This window comes from Meriones unguiculatus, chromosome 20 (assembly GCF_030254825.1).
Source record: "Meriones unguiculatus strain TT.TT164.6M chromosome 20, Bangor_MerUng_6.1, whole genome shotgun sequence".
Taxonomy (NCBI): Eukaryota; Metazoa; Chordata; class Mammalia; order Rodentia; family Muridae; genus Meriones; species Meriones unguiculatus.
Window position 1 is genome coordinate 38,323,715 of NC_083367.1, and position 22,783 is coordinate 38,346,497.

The 22,783-nt window shown below is 37.8% G+C and overlaps 1 protein-coding gene across 2 annotated transcripts in view; it reads left to right on the forward strand.

The window, feature by feature from the left end:
* Gopc (golgi associated PDZ and coiled-coil motif containing) overlaps positions 1-22,783 on the forward strand; it is a 39,364-nt gene that overhangs the window by 10,376 nt on the left and 6,205 nt on the right. The window contains exons 2-8 of one of the 2 annotated variants that reach the window (XM_060373501.1): positions 7,514-7,678; positions 9,718-9,741; positions 13,811-13,986; positions 15,316-15,481; positions 18,277-18,372; positions 19,681-19,845; positions 22,584-22,764. In XM_060373501.1, coding sequence (XP_060229484.1) covers positions 7,514-7,678; positions 9,718-9,741; positions 13,811-13,986; positions 15,316-15,481; positions 18,277-18,372; positions 19,681-19,845; positions 22,584-22,764 — 973 coding nt within the window. The remainder of the gene's footprint in view (positions 1-7,513; positions 7,679-9,717; positions 9,742-13,810; positions 13,987-15,315; positions 15,482-18,276; positions 18,373-19,680; positions 19,846-22,583; positions 22,765-22,783) is intronic. The other variant, XM_060373502.1, reaches the window with a different exon arrangement.

A 22,783-nucleotide genomic window follows, 5' to 3' on the forward strand; every position in this document is an offset into this window, starting at 1 on the left:
GCTTGTGTTTTTCGTGTGTGGTTTCTTTGATAGTTGCCATTTCAACAGGGCTGTGTGTGTGTGTGATATTATAGAGTTGATTTTGTATTAGTCCTGCTGTTAAGCTTTTTTTTTAAATATATCCATTTGTAAATATTTTATGAAATGTCTACTCAGATGTTTTGTCCATTTTTTAACTGGGTTATTTGGTTGGTTGTTGTTGAGTAGTCCTAGTTCCTTTTGTGTTTTGGGTATTCTCTCCCCTATCAGATATATACTTTGCAAATACATTCTTCCACTTTGTAGGCTGTATCTGGTTGATTGGTTTTGTTTTGCTGTTTCTAGTGTGTTATAGTTTCTTTGCCAGTTTTTGTTTTTGCCACTGTGTGTCTTAGTTATTTTGGTATTGCTGTGAAGAGGCACCATGACCAAGGCAACTTATAGAAGAAAGAGTAACACAGTGAACTGACTCTTGACAAACATAGCAAGAATACATACTGCCTAAGGGACATATTTCTTCAGTAAATGGGGGGAAGGGTAATCCCCATGAAAGAGAATGACATTAGGCTTGTTTTTCTGACCATATGCAAAAAATAAAAACAGCTCCAAGGAGATTAAAGATCTAAGTACAACTATGTAAAACAATGAGAAAGAAACACTGTTGAAAAGCCTAGTGACACTGGCCTTGAGTTGTCTCCTGCTGAATCTAATGATTCGAGGACCACTGTCTTAGAAAATCTTTCCTGGGGTAGATTTAATGACTCTTGATGAGGTCTAGGGAATGTTTGTAAATGAACCTTTGAGGTCAGATATAGGAAATGAGAGATGTCTACCAACGAAAATTTGTATGTAATATAGTTTTTAATTGTATTGGCTTTATTTATTTATCTGTCTATCTATTGGGGCAAGATCGCACTATGTAGCTCTGGCTGTCTTAGAACTTACTATGTAGACCAGGCTAGCCTCAGACTCACCTGCCTCTGCCTCTGGAGAGCTGGGATTTAAGGTGTGGGCCACCACAACCAGTGCTCTTTTTCTTTAAAAAAAAAAAAAACTTTTGTTGGGTGTTAAAGTTGAAGGTTGAAAACAGCTGTTTTTGTTGTTGTTTTTGATTGTTTTTTTTTTTAAACTTCAATAGTTAAGTGTAATCCAGTAATTATCATAAATTACTTTAATTTCAGTTTTTGGTTACCTTAAACAAAAAATTCACAATGATCTCTGTTCCCTTACTAAAAGTTTGCATTTATTCACTCCTGCCCTCTCTTTTTTCTTCTCTTCCTGACTTCCCTTCCTTCCTTTTTCTTCTTTCTTTTCCTCTACCTCTACCTCTCATAGATGTGCTGATATCATAAAAAGGGCTCTCTGACCAAGTACAAAAACCAAACAAAACACTTAGGTAGTTAATTCCTAGTAGTTTACTGTTTGTTCAGAATAAAGATTACAGTGTAACAGAGGAGCTATTGGCTGCTAGGAAAGGGGGAGTCGGTGTTCTCCAGGGATTCAACCCAAGCAGCTACAATCCATATTCCCCATGGAAGACCCTACATCTAGGCACATCCTGGCCATGCTGAGTAAACCCAGTGGATTTAAAAAATAGGTAGGTAGTTAGATATGATAGATAGATAGATAGATAGATAGATAGATAGATAGATAGATAGATAGAAAAACAAATGAAGATAGGAGGGAATGATGGAGGATGGGAGAGGAATTAAAGTAGAGGGGATAGTGACCTTGATTAAAACCTACTGTGTGCATGTGCAGAATCCTCAGACACATCTGTATGCACTCAGCTAACATGCACATACACACACACACACAGTTGAAGCCGAACTGTGGAATATCAATTCTTTTTGAACTGATAAAAGTGGAGACACAAGGAAAACTCATGGTGTACAATTTCTTTTGTAAACATTTTTAATGAAATTTCTCTGGATAAAAGGCTTCATATTTATTTGAGATGGGACAAAGGTGGTCTACCACAGTGGGATAAAAGATCCTCAAACTAATTTTTTTAATGCTTAAGCTAGTTTCAAATAGCCTGTGTGTCTTGGGTGAGTCCTGATTTCCATATCCTTAACTGAAAAGAATAGAGCTAATGTCCATGCCTGCCATATGGTGGATAGATGCTTGCTTTGTGGGAGTGTGCATATCATTGGTGCACTTATCTATACTGTAGTTACAGAAGCTCGGTTGTTCTCTGGTTGCCTGCTTGGTGAGAACACTTCCACAGTGCTGCCTGGAAATCAGAACTGGATGCCGAATACCACTTCGCTACTGACCACCTGGCTATTTTTAGAAAATATGCTGCTTTGATTTTATTACCTAAACTTTGTCATAATCGTAGTAATCCTAGTCTTTGTGTTCTTGTAGGTCCCTTTCTAGAGTTCTGCCAAGTTAAAGGGTAACCATTAAATAGTATGTAGAAATTTTAAATCACTACTTAAACTTTATCTGTAACTAAATTTTCTTAGGCAGAATGCTTATATTTTAGGCAAGAAAGAGGTTACTAAATATTACAGAATTGAAAGTAAGTTTGAAGCAGTCTTATTCCCAGCTGTAAAACAGGACTTCAGAGTTTGATACTTCCACCTTTTTTTTTTTATTTCGTGTGTATGGGTGTTTTGTCTGTTGTATGTCTGTGAACCATGCATGTGCCTGTGGAGGCCAGAAGGGACTATTGGATCCCCCGGAACTGCATCTACAGACAGTTGTGAGTGCTGGACCTTGAGCTGGGTCCTCTAGAAGAGCAGCCAGTGCTCTTAACCAGTGAGACATCTCTCCAGCACCAATATTTATTTTTATGTTGAGTGAAATGTGAAGAAATTTCATTTAATTGAGCCTATATAACACACCACTTTCAAAATTAAGATTTATTCACAGCCCCATTTTTCTTGTCCTTTTTGGATATAATCAGATCTAGTTTGCATTTGAATCTCTTTGTTAATGATACAGATTTTACATGTATTAATACATCATACCATTTTTTTTAATAAAAGAGAAAGCATAGTAAGACAACTAGATTATACATGCCTACATACCCATGTTCTTATTAGCAAGGCCAAAGTACTTAGTTCCAACTCCAGCTTACAAGAAATGCAAAGAATAAAAGATACTTTAGATGACATTGTAAAGAAAGAGTCAAACAGAATGAAAAGCAACAGTAGGAAAAGAGACAAAACAATGTTGTAGATTAAAATAGCTGAATCTGAACTTTCGGGGTATACTGGGCTTAACACAAGCTCAGAGTACATATATTATGAAAATATTTGTTTTATTTCTGTCATTATTTCAGAGGTCATAGAATCCTATAGGATGTTTTTTGTTGTTGTTTCTTTTACTAAGAACTTTCTTGTATGTTAAAAGGGTAGTCTTCAAAGTGTGCTGAACATTGTCTAGTGGGATGTGGCTTTAAATGTAGGTAAGGGTTTTTTGGTGGGTAATTTGTTGAATAAGGTCTGTACACCGACTTTATGGTACTGGTAAGTATTTTTCTTCCTGGAGTTTTTTCTGTTGAAGATTATCAAAGGTGATAGAAACTGTCACTTGGGTCTGGTGGTAGAGTGCTTGTCTAATAAATACAGGGCCAAGCTTGATCCTCAGTACTGAAAAATCAAAAACAAAACCTGTTACATACTCTTGTAGACAACAATGGGAATGAAATACTGCTCTATTTTATATATTTCATTTTTATTTTATCTAAGGATTCAGTTGTTAGCATTATCTCTTTAAACATTTAAATCATAATGAAATTTATTTCTGATTTAGCATGATAAACAGTCTAGATCTGTCCTGTCTGGTACAGTAGTTACTGATGTGGCCCATTGAGTGTACTTGAGAAATGGCTAGTTCTGATTTAGATATGCTGTGCAGATATCTATCTATATAATAGACCTAACAGTGAGGTAAAATGTAATATCTCAGTAAGTGTTACACTGATTTTGTTTACTTATGTTGTATTAAATAAACTATACTATGGAAATGTATTTTACCCTCCTTTCACTTGTGGTGTGTTGTGATGTGGTGGTGGGGTGTGTGTGTGTGTGTGTGTGTGTGTGTGTGTGTGTGTGTGTGTATTTGTACATGTGTTTAAGACAGAGTCTCAGGTAGCCCAGGCTTCCAGGTGATTCTCCTGTAGCTTCCCACCTCTCTTTAGGAGTGCTGGGATTATGGGTGCATCCTTCCACCCATAATCTGTCTTCTTTTTATTAGTGTTCTGAGGTTGAAATCAGGTATAAGACTTACGCAGTTAGCACTTCTATCTATATAACAGTCATCTATGTGCTTACTGCATTATAAAATTATAAACTCTGTGGGATTATGACGGGTCCTCCCACATGTATAACATAATCAAGATACCATATACATCTCCCACGTAATTTTAAATTCTGTCGTTAGCAATTAACAGACCATCACATATGACAGTATTTTGTCATGCCACATTTCAACTTGATGTCCTTGCACACTATCTTTTTTCTTTTCTCTGACCATCTCTGACTAGTGATTTTCCAAGTCCCAGTTCCTGACAGTTTCTTCTCCATGGAAGTCTGTGCTGGATTATTAATTTATATCTTTGCTCCTATTCCCAGGGCAAGTCTCAGCTTTGTACTTCTTTCTTTTGGAGTTCCTGTGGTAATTACCAACAGTTCTTATTGGTAATATCATGATTTATACCAAGTTCAGCAGATCTAAGGCCTCTTTGTCTTCTTCCCTCCTAAATAAACTGTTATCCTAATCTTAACTGTTTGCATCAATGGCTTCACTTTGGGAAGGTTTTTGTCTTGTTATTGTTTTAGACTTTATTTTCAAATGTATTGCACAGTGCTGCAAGTATTCCTAGCAGTGTTTCTAACATTACAGAAGAATTTATTTCCATTTATAAAATTAACAGGGTAGCACCACTTCTGTAAGTTGATCTTCCTTGGAGCTGAGTTAATTTCTCTATGAACTACTTACATTTTTTTTGTATGACAGTGTAGTTCTCTGTCCTCGTAATTTTTAAATTGAAACTTAAAGTTTAAAATTCTTCTGAATTGAATAGGAAAGAAAGTTATAGATGCTGCCTACTTGGGAAGCGCAAACATAGGGACTATGTGCAGTGGTACACAATGGTAAAACAAAGTTACCAGCTGTGTGGAAGTGGAAAGCTTCTAATGGAATGAGTAAGCCCTCTTGAGTTTGTCTACTATAACTGAAAACTTGTAGTTAACTCTGACATTAGGCTCACTGTGATCTCAGCACTTGGCACTTTACACTTACAATAATTACTACAAACTACAAAACAGTAATTTTCTAACAAATAAAAGCCTCAGCTTTCTAAAATGAGGTTTGGGCTTCTATATGAGGTAACTAAATGTGAGGGTCCTCCAAAGTTGGAGAACAGTAAAAGGTTTCTGAATGTGCAGCAACCAAAAATTAATTCAAAAACAAACATGTAGTGAATCTAAGGTGTTCTGGCTCACTTGCTGTTGTTGTATTACACACCGTAATAGCAGCCTTGCTTCTGAGTCCACGTGCAGTTTGCACTGTGCGTGCTGTTGCAACACACAGTACTGATGAACATGCCTGAAGCATGTAGGTGCTGGTTATGCATCACAGTGTTCTTACAGCATATGCAGTGTCCTGTCCTTACAGTTACGTATGGCTTTCTTAGACAAAATGAAGACTTAATATTTTTCTCTTATTCTTTAGCATGTAATGCTGGAATTAGTATATGCCTGGGTTTTACTGTGTTGGGATGTTGGATATCAAAAATTGCAGTTTAACTTTTGTTTCATTTAAAATAAAATGCTGAGCCAAGGGGAAGGTAAAAAGCACTTTCTTCGAGCCTCACAACTTGAGTTTAGATCCCGTGAACCAAGGTAAAATGTTGGTGTGTGTGTGTAAGGTGTGAGGCAGGGACAGGAGAATTCCCCAGAAGCTCCAGGGAAGATAGCCTGGAGTATGCAATGCAGCAGCAAGCCGGAGGTACTGTACCTCATGGTGGAAGTTGAGGACCAACACCCAACGTACCTTCACACACATGTTGCAGTACTAGCACACAGAAATTTCACAAATACAAATAAACAAATGAATAAGTAAATAAATACATACTTTGGAGAGATGGCTCAGTGGTTAAGAGTGCTTGCTGTTCTTTCAAATGACCCAAGTGCCATTTTCACATCAGATAGCTCACAACCATAGCTCACTCCATCTCTAGGGAATCCAATTTTTCTGGCTTCATCAGATACCTGCACATGTATTATATGTACACATATAGACACATGCATAGATAACAATAAATCTTAAAAATGATAGTAATTATTAGTCATTAATTTTTTATTGTTAAATGAAGTTTGGCTTGGGACTAGGAAAGACTTTCCAAAAACTTCTGAAATGACCCTAAGCATTTTTCTGCATAAAGAACTTTAGTGTCCGCATTGGCAGTTAACAAATAAAAATATTGATCAACCCTGAAAAATGCTGAATGTGTTCTACCTTAGGCTTGGCCAACCTTGTGACATGTTGTCATCTATGAAGTTCACAAATGAGAACATGTAATCAAATTCTTAAAAAAAACAAAAAACAAAAAAAAATAACTGTGCTTTAAGAGTGTTTACCATTTTGTGTTGGGCTGCATTCATAGCTCTTCTCAACCACATGTGGCTCATGGGCTATAGGTTAGACATACCTCTTGTGTTACATCCTCAGCCAAGAAGTATGTAAAAATAAATAAGCATACCTCGTTATGCAAATTAGAATTGGTAAATCTTATAACTATTGTTTTAAAATAAATTCATGATTTGTTACCAGGAAGTGTTCCTGTATTTATTTTATATACCTGTGTGTCTGGGGATATGTAAAAATCTAGTGAAAAGGGTTGGGGGGGGGCTAGGAAAGTAGAGGGCAGACATAAGCTCAATTTAAATATGTGCTTGTGTGTAAAGGCCTTTATGTAACAATGCCATGCAAGGTGAATATATATTATATATATATAATGAAATTAAACAACAACAACAACAAAAGATAGGTGAGATAGCTCCGACGATAGATTTCCAATGGTAGAGGGATTGCCTAAGCATTCTTGAGGACCAGGGTTCAGTCCATAGCTACACGTAAACAGAGCATGGAAGCACATGTCTAATCTAAACACCAAGGCAGCGGACACAGAAGGCTCATCCTCAGCTGCATAGCAAGTTGAAGGCAGCTCACACTAGAAACCACTTGAATTAGTGAATGTTGCAAGTGGGAAAAGTTTAGGAAGTCTAATGTAGGCCAAAAGTTTCTGGGTTGAAGATAGAACCCCACTAGTATTACTCATGTTAGTGCACCACTATAACACACACTGTCTGAACAGGGTGATCATCCCACACTTTTGTAAAGGCTCTATTAGAGTAAGCCATGGAAAATGGAAGCATCCTGTGTTACCAGAAGACACTTCTTATAGTACAGTTCTCCTGCCACTTAGGTTTTTCACACTCAGTTTCTGGTCAGTTTAAGTCTTTTTTGATTAATAAAGAAAATTAAGTATCCTTAATGTTTTCTATTGCTTTATAAGGCACAGTTGGTAGATCTGCGATCCGAACTGACAGAGACTCAAGCAGAAAAACTTGTCCTGGAGAAAGAAGTCCATGACCAGCTTTTACAGCTGCACTCCACCCAGCTTCAGCTTCATGCCAAAACTGGTCAAAGTGTTGACTCTGGTACCATTAAGGCAAAATTGGTAAGTAAAACAGGACATTCACTTGTGTTTTGGCGGGTGTATAAGTGATTTTTAATGGAGTTACAATTATAAAAGGTTGTGTTCATTGTGAGAATTCAAGCAATAGAAAGTTTATAGTCATCATATTCAGCAGTACCAAGTGTGTTAGTATCAATAGCCACCTGTTAGAATTGAAAATGACCTACTTAAAAACATTTGAATAAATATATGTAAAGGGTATTTATGATATAACATAAACAAGTTTTTGTTCTGCTGTCTGAAGGGTTAAATCCAGCTGCTGTATCAGAAGTCTGGAGTAGTACTGAGATTGTTCTAAATAGTTTTATTGTTTTGTTTTTTTCTGCAGCTAATCCTGAGGCAGGCATCCAGAACTGATGCAGCCGCTCTGTATATACTAGGGGTTGAGGTTATGTTTTGTTGTGTTCTGCCATTTTTAGCAGATGAGTTCCAGCTTTGGGATTTCCTCAGGTCTGTGTCTACACAGGAACAAGTTAAAGTCTAAAGGACAGAAAAGTTCTTCTTAACTATGTTAACTTTCATAAAGAATCTTCATTAGGGGCTGGAGAGATGCCTCAGTGGTTAAGAACACTGTCTGCTCTTCCAAAGGACCAGAGTTCAATTCTCAGCACCCACATGTCAACTCACAACTGTCTGTACCCCCAGTTCCAAGGGATCTGACACCGTCACACTAATGCACATAAAATAAAATTTAACAAAAAGAATGTTCATTAAATATCCTTAGTAATTTTTGTCAGCACCTCATTCACTTCGTCCTAGCTGTGTGTTAGTCCATGCATCTTGGTAAAATCAGAGTGCTGCTAATACAAAGAAAGGGACAGTACAGATAAGTGCCACCAAGTTTCTTAGCTCTCAGTAGAATGTAAGTATTTCTTCTGCTTATATTGTATCATATGTATGAACATTGTATCATTTCTATATATTGTTTTGTTGTGAGTTCCCTCTAATTAGCCACAACTATCTTAATCAAAACAGGCTATTTAAGTAGAAAACAAAATTTTAAGGCTTGTTTCAAGCCAAGTGTGTATTCTGTGTGCCAGATATTTGCTAACTTTGTGAAGTCAGCAGTAGGAAAGATAAATCTTGGGCCATGACACAGTGCTATTATGTGTTGAGTATAAAACACGTTTAAGTTTTCCTTAATTGCTATTAGCTTTGTTTGAATGTTTTTATGTGCTGATAACTTTGGAATCTGCATCAGCATTTATGTTCTCCTGAAGTTCTCATAAACTGAAGGGCTATGGCTCTATGTTAACAGTGTTTGGGTTTTTGTTTTTGTTTTTGTTTTTTTTGTTTGTTTTTAACTGACTTAAAAGTCAGATCAGCTCCAACCAAGGACTATTCATGGAGATAACCCAGAACCCCTGCACAGATGTAGCCCAGGGCAGTTCAGAGTCCAATTGGGTTACATAGTAATGTGAAGAGGGACTGCCTCTGACATAATCTGATTGGCCTGCTCTTTGATCACCTCCCCCTGGGGGGAGCAGCCTTGCCAGGCCATAGTAGAGGACAAAGCAGCCACTTTTGATGTGAACTGACAGACTAAGATCAGAAAGGAGAGGAGAACCTCCCCTATCAGTGGACTTGGGGAGTGGCATGCAAGCAGAGGGAGGAGGGAGGGTGGGATTGGGAGGGGAGGAGGGAGGGGCTTATGGGGGGGATACAGAATGAATAAAGTGTAATTGATGAAAAAAAAGTCAGATCAGAGGTTCTTATTTAAGCTATGGAATAGTGACATTGAGACACATTTTATATTTTGATTATAAAAGCATTCTTTATCTTTTAATAGGTGCTAGAGAGAAAGAAATATTGGGTCAGTTGTATTGACTAATATTAATTTTTAAAAAATTTAGACTGATATTATAACTGTTGTTTGTAGATTTCCTGATATATCTGTGCTGATGAGCTTACCCAACTGATATTTGAAAATGTGGACATTTTCTCTGTAATGATAATACCACTAGATAAATTTCTTTGTTTGATGGTTTTCTAATTATAAAACTTTTTTCTTGTATCTGAAGTCTTTCCCCTCTGTGGAGGATCTGGTAAGTCTGTTGTTCTCTTGCTTTCATGTGTCCTGCTGAACTGTTCTGGTGTTTTATGTATTACCCGTTGTCACACTGTATTTGGTTAATGCTGGTTTTCAGTGTTCAGACACCTGAAAAGAGGGTGCCATTGTGCTTTTCTCACTGCATGTAGCTGAAGACTTAATCTTTCATTTTTGACTTACAGACATTGTTTGCAGAGCCCATCAATTTTTGACCAATTTTGGGCCTTGTAACTTGCTCACGCTTCCACTTTTGCAAAAATACCCACATGAGGGTATTGAAGACATATTTAAAAGGCCTGGGTTTTACCCCCTGGAGTTTCTATTTGAACTTGTTCCCAGTAAGAGAATGTGCATGCTGATTCCTTCATCCATTGCATGTGTTAGGGCCTTGTGGCGGGTTTGAAAATGATTGTGTAGTCATTAAAGTACTGGGCTTTAAGTATTTTTTTGTTTTTGTTTTTTTAGATTTATTTATTTATATAGTGTTCTGCCTGCTTGTATGCCTGAAGGCCAGAAGAGGGCACCAGATCTCATTATAGATAATTTTGAGCCACCATGTGGTTGCTGGGAATAGAACTCAGGATCTTTGGAAGAATAGCCAGTGCTAGCTCTTAACCTGTGAGCCATCTCTCCAGTCCTGCTTTTAAGTGTTTTATTAGAAGTTATTTTAGACAAAAACAATATGTAAATTCACATTGTCTTTCATAGTGTCAGGCTAATAAGATTCTAGTTGACTTAGGGCTTTACTGCTTCTAAAAATACATTTTTTACAAGTCTAAAATTTAAAACAAACTTCTTGCTTATTATCTAATACAAAAAAGGTTAATAGAAAACAAACTTACAGATTATCTTTAAATCTTAAAGTAATTCTTTTCAGTTGCCTTGATCATATTCTTGTTTACATATATATATATTTTTTAATGGCACTGTCCTAGAACTCATAGAGATCTGACTGCCTTTGCCCCCAAGTGCTAGGATTAAAGGTGTGTGCATCATTGTGGCTGGCTTGCCTCGTGTCTTAGTTGCAAGTTTCAGGCACTGTCAGATTCCTTAAGAGTCTGAATTGTTAAAGTGGCAGCCTCATAAGCATCTGAGATTTCATAAGCACTGTATAGCTAGCTCATTAAAGCAGTTGAAAGGAGGTAAACTTTGTAGTAATATTTCTGTAATCTATGCACCAAAGAAATCTTGGTCTTGAGGCTGGGAATGAAGCTTGATTAGTAGAGTGTTGCTAGTGTAGATAGAGTCCGGGGTAAATTCCCAGCACCACATAAAACCAGGCCTGGTGGTACACAAAACCTGGGCTACATAATGAAACTATCTCAGAAAAGAAAGAAAGAGAAGTCCCCAAGTAAGGGGAACAGGGACTGACTGTCTCTGACATGAACTCAGTGGCTGGCTCTTTGACCTCCCCACCCCCGAGGGAGGAGCAGCCTTGCTAGACCACAGAGGAGGACATTATAGCCAGGCCTGAAGATACCTGATAAGCTAGGATCAGATGGAAGGGGAGGAGGACCTCCCCTAGCAGTGGACTTAGAGAGGGCCAGGGAGGAGATGAGTGAGGGAAGATGGGATTGGGAGAGAATGAGAGAGGGGCCTACAGCTGGGATACAAAGTAAATAAACTGTAAGTAATATTAAAAAAAATAAAAATTTAATAAAAAAAAGAGAGAGGAGGAAAGGAGATTATAATTCCAAAGTTGTTTTAAAAGAGACTCTAGATTATTAGTTTTCCATATCTCTTACTAATAATCTCTAGAAATTGTGAGTGTGCATGTATTTGTGTGTTTATAAAAGCTGGGGAGGGGCTGCTTATCTTCCTACAGCTCATCAGTTATATAATAAATATTCTTATAAGTGAGACAGGATTCCCCAGTTCTGGGCAGTTAATGTCAGTGCCCCAGTTAATGCCAGGCAAGCTCTCTACCATTAAGCTACACTCCCAGCCTTATTATGTTACAGGTATTTCCACTCAGAGAAAGTGCTGCATATCCAGTATTGAGAGTTTTCATTGGTTTACCTTCTGCATGTGTTTTTACACATATGCACTTAAAATGCATGTATATTAAGATTATGTAATGCCATGTATTTGAACATACCATCTTTATTGGTGGTCAAAATAGAACAAAGCATCAATTAAATTAGTAACAAAATATATTTCAAATTGTCAAAAGTTTGCTTATATTTGTTTTGTGTTCTCTTCCCAACCCCCTTCTTTCTTGAGACAAACCTTACTATGTAGCACTGCTGTCCTGAAACTTGCTGTTTAGACCAAGCTGACCTCAGGCTTAAGTGATTTCTCATGCCTCTGCCTTCAGAGTGCTGGGATTACAGGAGTGAACCATCCATGCCCACTGTTTTTTGTTTGTTTGCTTGCTTAGGACAAGGTCTCTGGTAAGCTGGGCTAGCCTCAAACTTCTATATAGCTGAGGCTGCCTTTGGACTCCTGATTGTCCTGCCTCAGCCTCCCAGTGGCTGGGTATATAGTTAGTGTCTATCTTCTTCATCTCTAGAATAAAAGGAGAAATGACTAGTTAGTCAGCGCCTATTCATAGAATAATACCATCTGCCATTTCCTCAACAGCAACAGTTTTTCCTTGTGCTAAGGAAAGTATTCATATGGGGACATGATGATGGAGTGATTAGTGTCCTCTATATCTTATGAACAAATATAACCATTGTTTTCTTAGGCTCTGTGGGTTCCTGTAAGTCAGTAAGTCAACTAGAGCAGCCTAATCAGAATAAATGCTAGTGTGAAATGTTTGGGTGGTTTTGATTCAGAACTGATACCTATGGGGCCTCTATTCAACTCTCAGAAGAGGTGAGCCTGCCCACACTTAGTGTGCATATGATCTGGAATTTGCCTTTATTTGGGCAAAACTTTGTACCTTCCATTTTGCCCTCTGCTCTGACTTGAAGCTGCCCATTTTATATGTGGATCCCTAAACCCATGGTCTGTGAGCGTAAGCACACTGTATAAATTCAGGAAAAACTGAACATTAATTCTTGCATATGAACTTTCAGCAAAAATGTAATGGTGACAATCTTGGGATTGTGTTCTCTGATACCTGTAGATTCACAAAGAATGCTCGGATTTGGGAGCTGAAAATTTTCAGATGACTATTTTACTTCACAGACAGTAAAGGGAGGTTTTTCTTCCTAGAAAAATCAAAGTGTGCTCTAACATAGTAACTACAGGCTCTTCACTCATGGCTGTACTGTGTTTTCTTACAGCTTAGAATGGGACAGTGAGATGGTCTAGTGGGTAAGCACTAACCTGTAGCGCTCTGTATAACCAAGGTGACTGGGCACTTAGGGTCCTCCTACTTCAGCCTCCTGAGTGCAGTCTTTGCAGTTATGAGCTGCCATGTGTGGCTTGTCATTCAATATGAGTCTGCTTTCTTCAAGTCATTTTTAGAAAGTAAGCAGTCTCAGTGTCCTGTTTAAAGAAGATCGCTCTTGCTTCTCTTAATGTCAGGAAACTTCAAGGCATGCAGTTGTACAAAGGACGGTCCAAGACATTTTTTTCCTAATTTTAAAAGAAGGAAATCCAGCCAGGCATTGTTTTATATGTCTGTAATCCCAGCATGTAAGAGATGGATGCAGGATTGCAGGTTCAGGGCTAGCCTGAGGTACATAGTACTTTCCAGGCCAGGCTGAGATATCTGCCAAGATTTTATCTCAAAAACAAAGAATTATCATCTTAAGACACGGCTCTGCCATTACGAGCACTTGCTCTCAACGACCCCATTACCCTGCTCACAATCACCTGTAACTGCAGTTCCAAGGGATCTGATTTCTTCTCTTGCTTCCATGGACAGCCCACACACATTTGGTACACACTCATATACAAGCATGCACACGCAAACACACGCAGGCACACACACACTAAATATAAAAACAAAACAAAGAACTAGATTGAGGCTTTGTATTCCAATTCAGTTTCCCATGTTTTCACTGTTTGTATTATATGCTGAGCTTGTGTATATTCTTAAGGAGCATAGTCTCCTGGCTGTAGACTCATAAAGACATTTTCATAAAATTATGTTCTTAAAATTACAATAGGAAAGAGAGCTTGAAGCAAATAAAACAGAAAAGGTAAAAGAAGCTCGACTTGAAGCTGAAGTGAAGCTGCTGAGGAAGGAGAACGAGGCCCTTCGCAGGCACATAGCTGTTCTCCAGGCTGAAGTTTATGGGGCGAGGTTGGCTGCCAAGTACTTGGATAAGGAGCTGGCGGGCAGGTGTGTAAAAATGGCTCCGCTTGTGTTCTTAGGTGGCAAGCAATTGACTCATCTAAGTGAAACGCTTTCACCCTCAGTTATTTTTATACAGAATAATAGGTTAACAGTTTTGAATTAGGGGCTGGAGAGATGGCTCAGTCGTTAAGAGCACTGTCTACTCTTCCAAAGGACCTGGGTTCAATTTCCAGTACCCACATGGCAGCTCACAACTGTCTGTACCGCCAGTTCCAAGGGATCAATACCTTCACGCTAATGCACATAAAACAAAATTAAATAAGTTATTTTTAAAAATAGTGTTGAATTAATATCGGCAGCGTTGCTTATTACAGATTTATCTGTCCACACTAAATAAGTGTAGGTGACTCACACAGATGAATACTAACTTACAGTGAGCTGGCTGAGGCCTGCTCAGCAGTGAAGAACACCACAGTCCTTCACACCAGATCTTTCTGGCCCCTCGGTTACATCTTAGAACAAAAGTAATTTTATTATAAAAGTCCTGTTGGCTTTAATTGTGTTAGGTGAGTTAGTCACAAACTTTGGTGACATACTTGTATCAAGTCATTTTATATACACTTTAATATTTTATTAAGAGCTGAGATGAAGCAAACATTTTAAAATTATTTTTTAGATTTTTAAGTTTTATGTGTGTGTTTTGCCTGAATGTTGTACATACACCGTGTGTATGCCTTATTCAGATGTCAGAAGAGGGGGTCCCCTAAAACAAGAGTTACAGATCCTTGTGAGTCACCTTGTGGGTGCTGGGAACTGAACATGGGTCTTCCTCAAAAGCTTCAAGAGCCATCTCTTTATCTCTGAAGCTAATAATTTTTATCATTTTGAAGTACAACTTTTTTAATGATTTTTCACTTAAATAATCACTTTGTAAAAATAATTATCATTAAAAGAAATGTTTTAGTATGGTCAGTGTCGTCTAACTGCTTCTATTTAATAGTGCACTGAATTCAATTATGCAAGAAATAAAACATGTTGCCATTAATCTCAGATCTCAATTGTTTTTGTAGATAAACTTATTTTAAAATTATATTTATATTTAAATTATATTTAAACAATAAACTTATATTTAAATTAAGTATATAATTAAAGGAATTCTCATTTATTTCTTTAAAAAAATTTTAGCTGATTTTTCCCTTAAAGATCTCTGTCCCTTTCAGCTTTTCTATACAAATCTGAGAGACACTGGGAAGGACCTAGGTATTAGTTTTATTGACTGAAATGTATGCAGTGGCTACTTAAATTAGTAATTGTTCTGAATTATCTTAAACATAATAAGTTTAATATAAACTACTCTCTTTTCCTTATGCGAAGGGTCCAACAGATACAATTACTGGGACGAGATATGAAGGGACCTGCTCATGATAAGCTCTGGAACCAGTTAGAAGCTGAAATACATTTGCATCGCCACAAAACTGTCATCAGAGCCTGCAGAGGACGCAATGACTTGAAGCGACCCATGCAAGCGCCCCCAGGCCATGTATGTTCCTGCTTCCCACTCAGCCTCTTCTTGTTTTGACATAAATCTACTCTTTTCTTTCTTTCCTTCTACTAGTATTTGAAACCTTTACTTAAAGAATGAAAAGGGGGGTTAGCTTATCTAAAGGAATTACAGGTTCAATAATTAAAAGGTTCAGTTACTCAAAAGAATTTTGTTCATTTCTCAGACTTATGTATTAAGAGTGGTGTTTCTTCAGACAGTGAGCCCTGTCTTAGCAAACATATTGCTTGCACTTCGGATCATACTTCAGTTTTTTTCCTGTATAATGATTGGGCATGTTTAATTGTTAAAAACTTACCTGTGTTAAGGTGTATTTGGGAGAAGTTTTCAAGGGAATTTTTGGCACGTACATCCAAATATAGAACCTGAAGTAACATTTACAGGTATTTGGTCTTAAATTAGAATGTAACTTGAGGTCTGTATGCACTTTTCTGTTCCATAGCCATCATTGTACAAGAGCTTTGGTAAATCCTTATTAAGTTGTACTTGATAACACTGACCTTACCTGTAACAGGTTAGTATGTAAAGCAGAGTTTTCCCCAGTGGTTCACATATTTTAATACCAGTTGAACATGACCTTTATGTTAGTTACTGTTCTGTTGCTGTGCTGAAGCACTATGTCCAAAGCATCTTATTAAAAGGAAGCATTTAATTGGGGCTTGCTTACAGTTTCAGAGGGTTAGTCCATGAATACCATGATGGGAAGCATGATGGCAGGTAGGCAGGCAGGCAAGCATAGCACTCGAGAAGTAGCTAAGAGCTTACATCCTGATCTGTAGACAGCAAGCAGAGAGGGAGGGCGGGAGGGAGGGAGGGCGGGAGGGAGGGCGGGAGGGAGGGAGGGAGGGAGGGCCACACCTCTTAACCCTTTCTTTATCGTCTGCCAGTTGGAAACCAAGCATTCACATATGTGTGCCAGTCTCATTCCAACGACCGCAGCTTTAAACAGCAAAATAATCTGTGGCCTCCACAAAAGTTTTTATAAAGAGAATTAATATCATATAATGAAGATCAGGGTCACAGCGTATAGTATGCCATTTTCTTCTAGGGCCCAATGCTCTTAGTTTACTTCGAGGTCCAGTACGTCTAAGAAACAGGCTATGTGAAGGAACACAATGGTTGGTGTGGCAGTACATCAGCATGATAAAGCATACTCAAACAGCTTTGTGACATCCGCCTACTAGTCAGCTAGAATCCAGAAGACCAGAGTTATTTTACATTAAATATAGCCGTCTTAAGTTACTTACTCTGATAGTTATGAACCTTTTAAGTAAAGTAGTGCATGGGTTCTAGGTTCTCCATGCATGGTCCTTGGTGAGAGTATCAGTCTCAGAAAAGAGTGAACATACTAGTGTGGTAATGTGTCCAGCTACCTCAGTCAGAAAGACAGCGGTGATCCAAGGGGGAAATGAGAAAAGCCTGGGAAGTAACACTGGAAAGGAAGGGTAGCCTTAAGAAATTAGACTGAGGTGCTTGACTGAGCTGGTTCTTCTCAACTACTAGCTAAGGAAGTGAGTGAAGAAGAAGAGTCTGAGATTTGCTTTGGATTTTACTGATTAAAGAAGTACAAGAAAATGAAGGTCAATGTGGGGGAGGTGACATCAGTTCTAGACAAGCAGTGTTTGAGATGCTGGTGTGACATCTAAGAAATCCATCCAGGTTAGTTCATGAATGGAACTCAGGAAAGAAGTCTTGAGTTGGAGAAATATTAGGGAAGCTAAATTCATTTGGTATAATTGAAATCATGGAAGTCAGTAGCCAAGGGACGCATGTGAGGACTAAACTCAAATAGGAGGCCAGGAGGGAAACTTGGTGTGGAAGAAGATAGGGTACAAAGAAAGACACTTGGGACAGTCATATTTAAATCACCTGGGAAAGTAGTGTAAAAGAAGCAGGAACAGAGTGGGTTTCAGAGTGGGTACTTACTGCCCCTGCTAACTTTCTGCAGGGTTCTTATAGGATAGTGATTAAAAATTGTCCATTGGATTCTGCAGAATTCTTAGTGACCATAAAGAAAATTTCAGGCTAGGGACAAAGTCTTAATCACAGTGATCAACGTAATGTTAGATGCAAGGAAGTAGGTATGTGTCGAGGGTAAAAGATAGTGAGTAAAAAAGACAGGGAAGGATTGACAGGATATTGGGTTGGACTCTTTTTGTTTGGTTTAGGTTTGGGGGTTTGGTTTGTCAAAGATTGGAAGATACTTAGAACTTAGTAGAAGATACTTAAGAGTTTTGTAGAGAGAAAAAGATCAAAGATAACAGAGAGAGCTGAGTGGGTCAGTGAAAAGGGTTTGCTTAACATGCAAAAACAATCTTAGGTTTGAACTGAAAAAAAGGCGAAGGAGGCCAAAAAACAATTAATGGAATAAACTACTTTATTTAATAGGTAGGTTCTAGAACACTGGAGAATAAAAAGTAATTAATATTCAAGCTGAAAAAATTCTCAATTCTAAAAATCACTTAACGTTTATATGAATTCATTAAGATATTTTCTAGTGAAGATACATCGTTACTACTTTATTACTTGAAGATACTTATTTATTGATTGGTTCCTGGTAATTTTATAATGCCTTATAATCAATATTTTACAAAAGGTGAAAAAACTTACAAATTTTACCATATCTACTGAAGAGCATTTTCATCTCTTTTAATTGTTATGCTATATATCTACGCCAGGAGATTAAAAATGATTCTAAAAGCAAGTTATGTAACATGAGTTCTACTTGGTTTGTTGTTTAAATAATACTCTCTTCTTTTTTCCCCTGCGATAAGGATCAAGACTCTTTGAAGAAAAGCCAGGGAGTTGGTCCAATTAGAAAAGTTCTCCTCCTTAAGGAAGATCATGAAGGCCTTGGCATTTCAATTACAGTAAGAAGTAGTGCTTCCAGTTTCTTTATGGCAATTGTCTGGTAGAACCAGGTTTCTTTGTTGGACATCATCTGGGGGAACAAAGTGTTCTGGATATAACTCAAAACAACTGAATTTTTCAAAACTTTAAAATTTTTTTTTAATTTTTCAAAAATTAATATTTAGGCAGCAATACTTTTGCACATGTATAGCCTTTTTGTGTATAAAAAAGCTTTCGTAATTTAGATGTTCCTTCAGTAAGTGCAGTTTAACATTTTCAGTACAACTGGAAGCCGGTATGAACAGGATACAAAGACATATATGCAGACAAAACCCTACAAACATAATATAAATTTTTAAATAGAAATAACCTGTACAAGCTATATAAAGTGGCAGCTACCAATTATTGTATTTTTAATTCAACATTACATATTTCTGAAGTAGAGAGTTGTGTTGCAATCTGAAAATTATCTTAGTTAAAGCCAGTTGTGGAGACACATCCCTTTAATTCCAGCACTTGGGAAGCGTGGCCAGGTAGATATCTGTGAGTTGAAGGCCACTTCTGTACATATTGAGTTCCAGGACAGCCAGAGTTATATAGAGAGACCCTGTCTCAAAAAAAGTTTCTTGGTTATGCATAAAATAATTGGTCTTATCATACATGTTTTAATCACTGTTCTAGTTCTGTGAAGAGACACCATGACCAAGGCAACTCTTAAAAAGAGGAAAACATTGAATTGGGGCTTGCTTACAGTTTCAGAGGTTTAATCCATTATTATGGTGGGGAGCATGGCAGCATGCATGGCACTGAAGTTCTAGCGGAGAGCAAGAGAGATACACTGGGCCTGGCTTGGGCTTTTGAAAACTCAAAGCTCACCTCCAGTAACACACTTACTCTGACAAGGTCACACCTCCAGGTCCTTCTAAGGGTCTCTGATAGTTCCATTAAGCATTTAAATATATGAGCATATAGGTGCCACTGTTATTCAAACCATCACAATACATAATAATTTAGATTTGACAAAAGTTCTATGGAAGTGCCCACAGGATTGCACGAAGTACTGTGGAACACTAATATATAATCTGTTTTTAATGCTAAAGAAATGAGGCTATTGTAGTTGTTTGGGGTGTTTTAATTTTGGGGTCTGTAATATCAGAAACATTGTATTCAGAGGAATATGCTACTTTGGTACTTTTACTTCAATGCGCCTTTGGTAGCAAGTAAAAGTTCACCCATGTTTTCAGAGACTCTGCTTATTGAAACGAGTTTTAAAGAAAATACCTTGTGTCTAAGATGATCTGCTAACTTACCTCCTTTGATATTGCCAGGGTGGGAAGGAGCATGGTGTTCCCATTCTCATCTCTGAGATCCATCCAGGACAGCCTGCGGATAGATGTGGAGGGCTGCATGTGGGGGATGCTATTCTGGCAGTGAATGGAGTTAACCTAAGAGATACAAAGCATAAAGAAGCTGTAACCATACTTTCCCAGCAGGTGAATTCTCTTTATGTGATTAAAACTGGTATAGAACTTGTTTCTCTTCTTTGAAGGTTACAGTTGTCATTTGATGATATTTGCTAAAAAGTTATGTTTACTTCTTTACATAGCTACTTAGCTGTGAACAAACTACATAAATCCTCTGTGCACAGCCTTCTCATTGCCTGGTGGAGATGGAGCTGTAAGGTGGATGCTCAGAATAGGATAGGTACTTAAGAAAAGCATCATGAATGATAGATGCATCATAGCAGTATAGGGCATCAGAGAAAAGACGGATAGGAATAGAATTCTCCTAGCCCATTTGTCTTATTTAAAGTAATTAAGCTGGGCAGGAAAGATGGGTCAGAGGCTAACAGCACTTGCTACTCTTGCAGACGACCCAGGTTCAATTCCCAGCACCACATGATAGTTAATATTCATCTGTAATTCCCATTCCAGAATCGATTCTATGTCCTCTTCTATCTTCCATGGGCACAGATACTCATGCAGGCAAAACACACACATATTAGAAAGTAATAATAATAATAATAAATATTAAAGTAATTAAACTGAAATTCTTAGAGAATAAAAGATTGCTGAGTTGCATAGCAAATCAATTTGAGTAAGAATCCATATTTAGAGTCATATTTGTTATCTCATTTACTTAAGACCACTGATTTCCCCTGAGAGTAGGGTTAAGGGAATTAGAACAGTGTTGGTGAAGCGTGGAGATGTTAGGGGGTCATCAACGTAATATATTAGTGTAGAACAATTGTAGTTGATTGTGAATGTGTAGATAATTAGCTTAGCTCTGCATGATGCAGGAAACACCTGCATGTCAATTAAAAATAGCTTCAGTAAAGGGAGGACCTATAGATAATGGCTGTTTTAGAAAGGTCTTCTATATCAAGCCTGAAATTTGTGTTAGTATAGATTTCCAGCCTTCTGATATTGTGACACAGCATTGTCACCTACAAAGCTTACTCTTTGGAATCACATAATGGAGTTTTAAAAAAAAAAGGCAAAAGCAATCTTGCAGTGTTTTAAGTCTGCTTACATTTTGTATTCAGTCACAGTGATAGGCACCCTGCACACATGCATGTGGGCCGTGAGCTGGATGTGCTTTTGAGCTTCATGAAAACCGCTACATCACCTGTCTACCTTGACATGTGGTTTTTATTTTTAATTATTTGGGTGCTCTGCAAGAGCAGCAAGATCTTTTAACCAGCCCAGCTGATTTATTTTTAATAAGAAAATTAGGGTACAGGAATTCTGAGGATCATTTCAGTTAGATGTTATGACTAAAATGATTTTGCTTACAGCTGTCTTGTCTCTAAAACTCTGTATAGCTATGATACTTCTGTCATTTAATTATCTCATAAGAAAGACCTAAGAATGCCACTGTCGTCTCTTAGAGTTCTCTGGGCTCAGTTTGCCCACATGTTGGTAGCATGAGAACTGAATGACTAGCAGCTGTGGTAAAGGAGCTGCAGGTAGGCAGATGTGAATGTTAAAGAAGCACAGAGCCTACAGCACATTTTTTGGTGGGAGCCAACAGGAAAGTAGGGCACCAAAGATACTAACTTAGTGGGTAGCAGTCAAAACCAGCAGACTTTCTTTGGAGAGGAGACAAGTGGTAATTTTCAGAGTTACTCACACAAGACTAGGATGTGGTGGTTGTAGTCTCAGTAAATGACAGAGCTTAGAAACTTTTTTTTTTTTAACTTAAAATGATTTAGAATTTTGTGTTTGAGCATAAAGCGGTTATTAAAGAACAGTAAAAATACTACATCTAGCCTAGCATAGTAAAACGAGTAAGGACTTGAGAGCCAAATTGCTGTTTCTTTGCTTGCTCATGCTCTGAGGAAAGATACATGTTCTCTTCAGTACTCACCAATGCTTCTATTTTTGAGAAGAGACTAGAATGGGATGCTCTGGAGGGATCGATAGAAGCTATAATTTTATGTAATAAATATAGTAATTACTGTTATTACTAAATAAATACCTTTATTAACTGTTGTCTCAGTAAAAAGTGTTTCAAAATAAAGGTTTAAGCCTTACTAAAAATCTGGGTGTAGTAACTCACACCTGTAATACCAGTTTGGGAAGGTTGAGGCAAGAAGATTGCTTCAAGTTTGAAGCTAGTGTGGGCGTGGTGAAGGTTATCTTAGGCCACAGAATAGGGTCCTATCTCAAGAGGAAAGAACATAGTGGATAACAATAAGCCATAGCAATTTCTTGAACTAGCAAAGTTTGTTTGACATCATTATATACAAGTTTATTTAATATCAGTTTAAATAGATTTGCAAAATTGCTGGTAAAGTTCAAGATGACTTTAAACTGAACATTTATCCCAAGATTCTGTTAAATTTAACTATCCTTTTTATTTTAGAGATACTAATTTAAAGTACTGTGGTCAGGCCAGGGATAATGACACATACCTGTAATCCCTTCTCCTAAGAGGTGGAGGCGGGATGATCAGATGTTGAAGTTCATCCTCAGCTATGTGCAGATTCAGGGCCAGCCTGGCCTCCTTGAGACCTTGTCTCAAGTGAATGTATGCTTTGAGCAGTAGAAAGAACTGTAATATCAGAAGAACTCCCTTGTAAAGCAGATCCATGCAGTGGTCTGGCCATCATGGCCTCCTGCACCTGCTACTAGCAACTTCCTCCTCTCCCTGCCTGTTCCAAAGACTGAGAAATCTGAGTTGATGATGATCACAGTGACTTGACTTTCAGTGTTCATCCCTGTTTTAGAGAGGAGAGATTGAATTTGAAGTAGTCTACGTGGCTCCTGAAGTGGATTCTGATGATGAAAATGTAGAGTATGAAGATGAGAGTGGACACCGCTACCGTTTGTATCTTGATGAGTTAGAAGGAGGTGGTAATCCTGGCGCTAGTTGCAAAGACAGTGGTGGTGAAATAAAAGTGTTACAAGGTAAAAAAAATCATTCTAA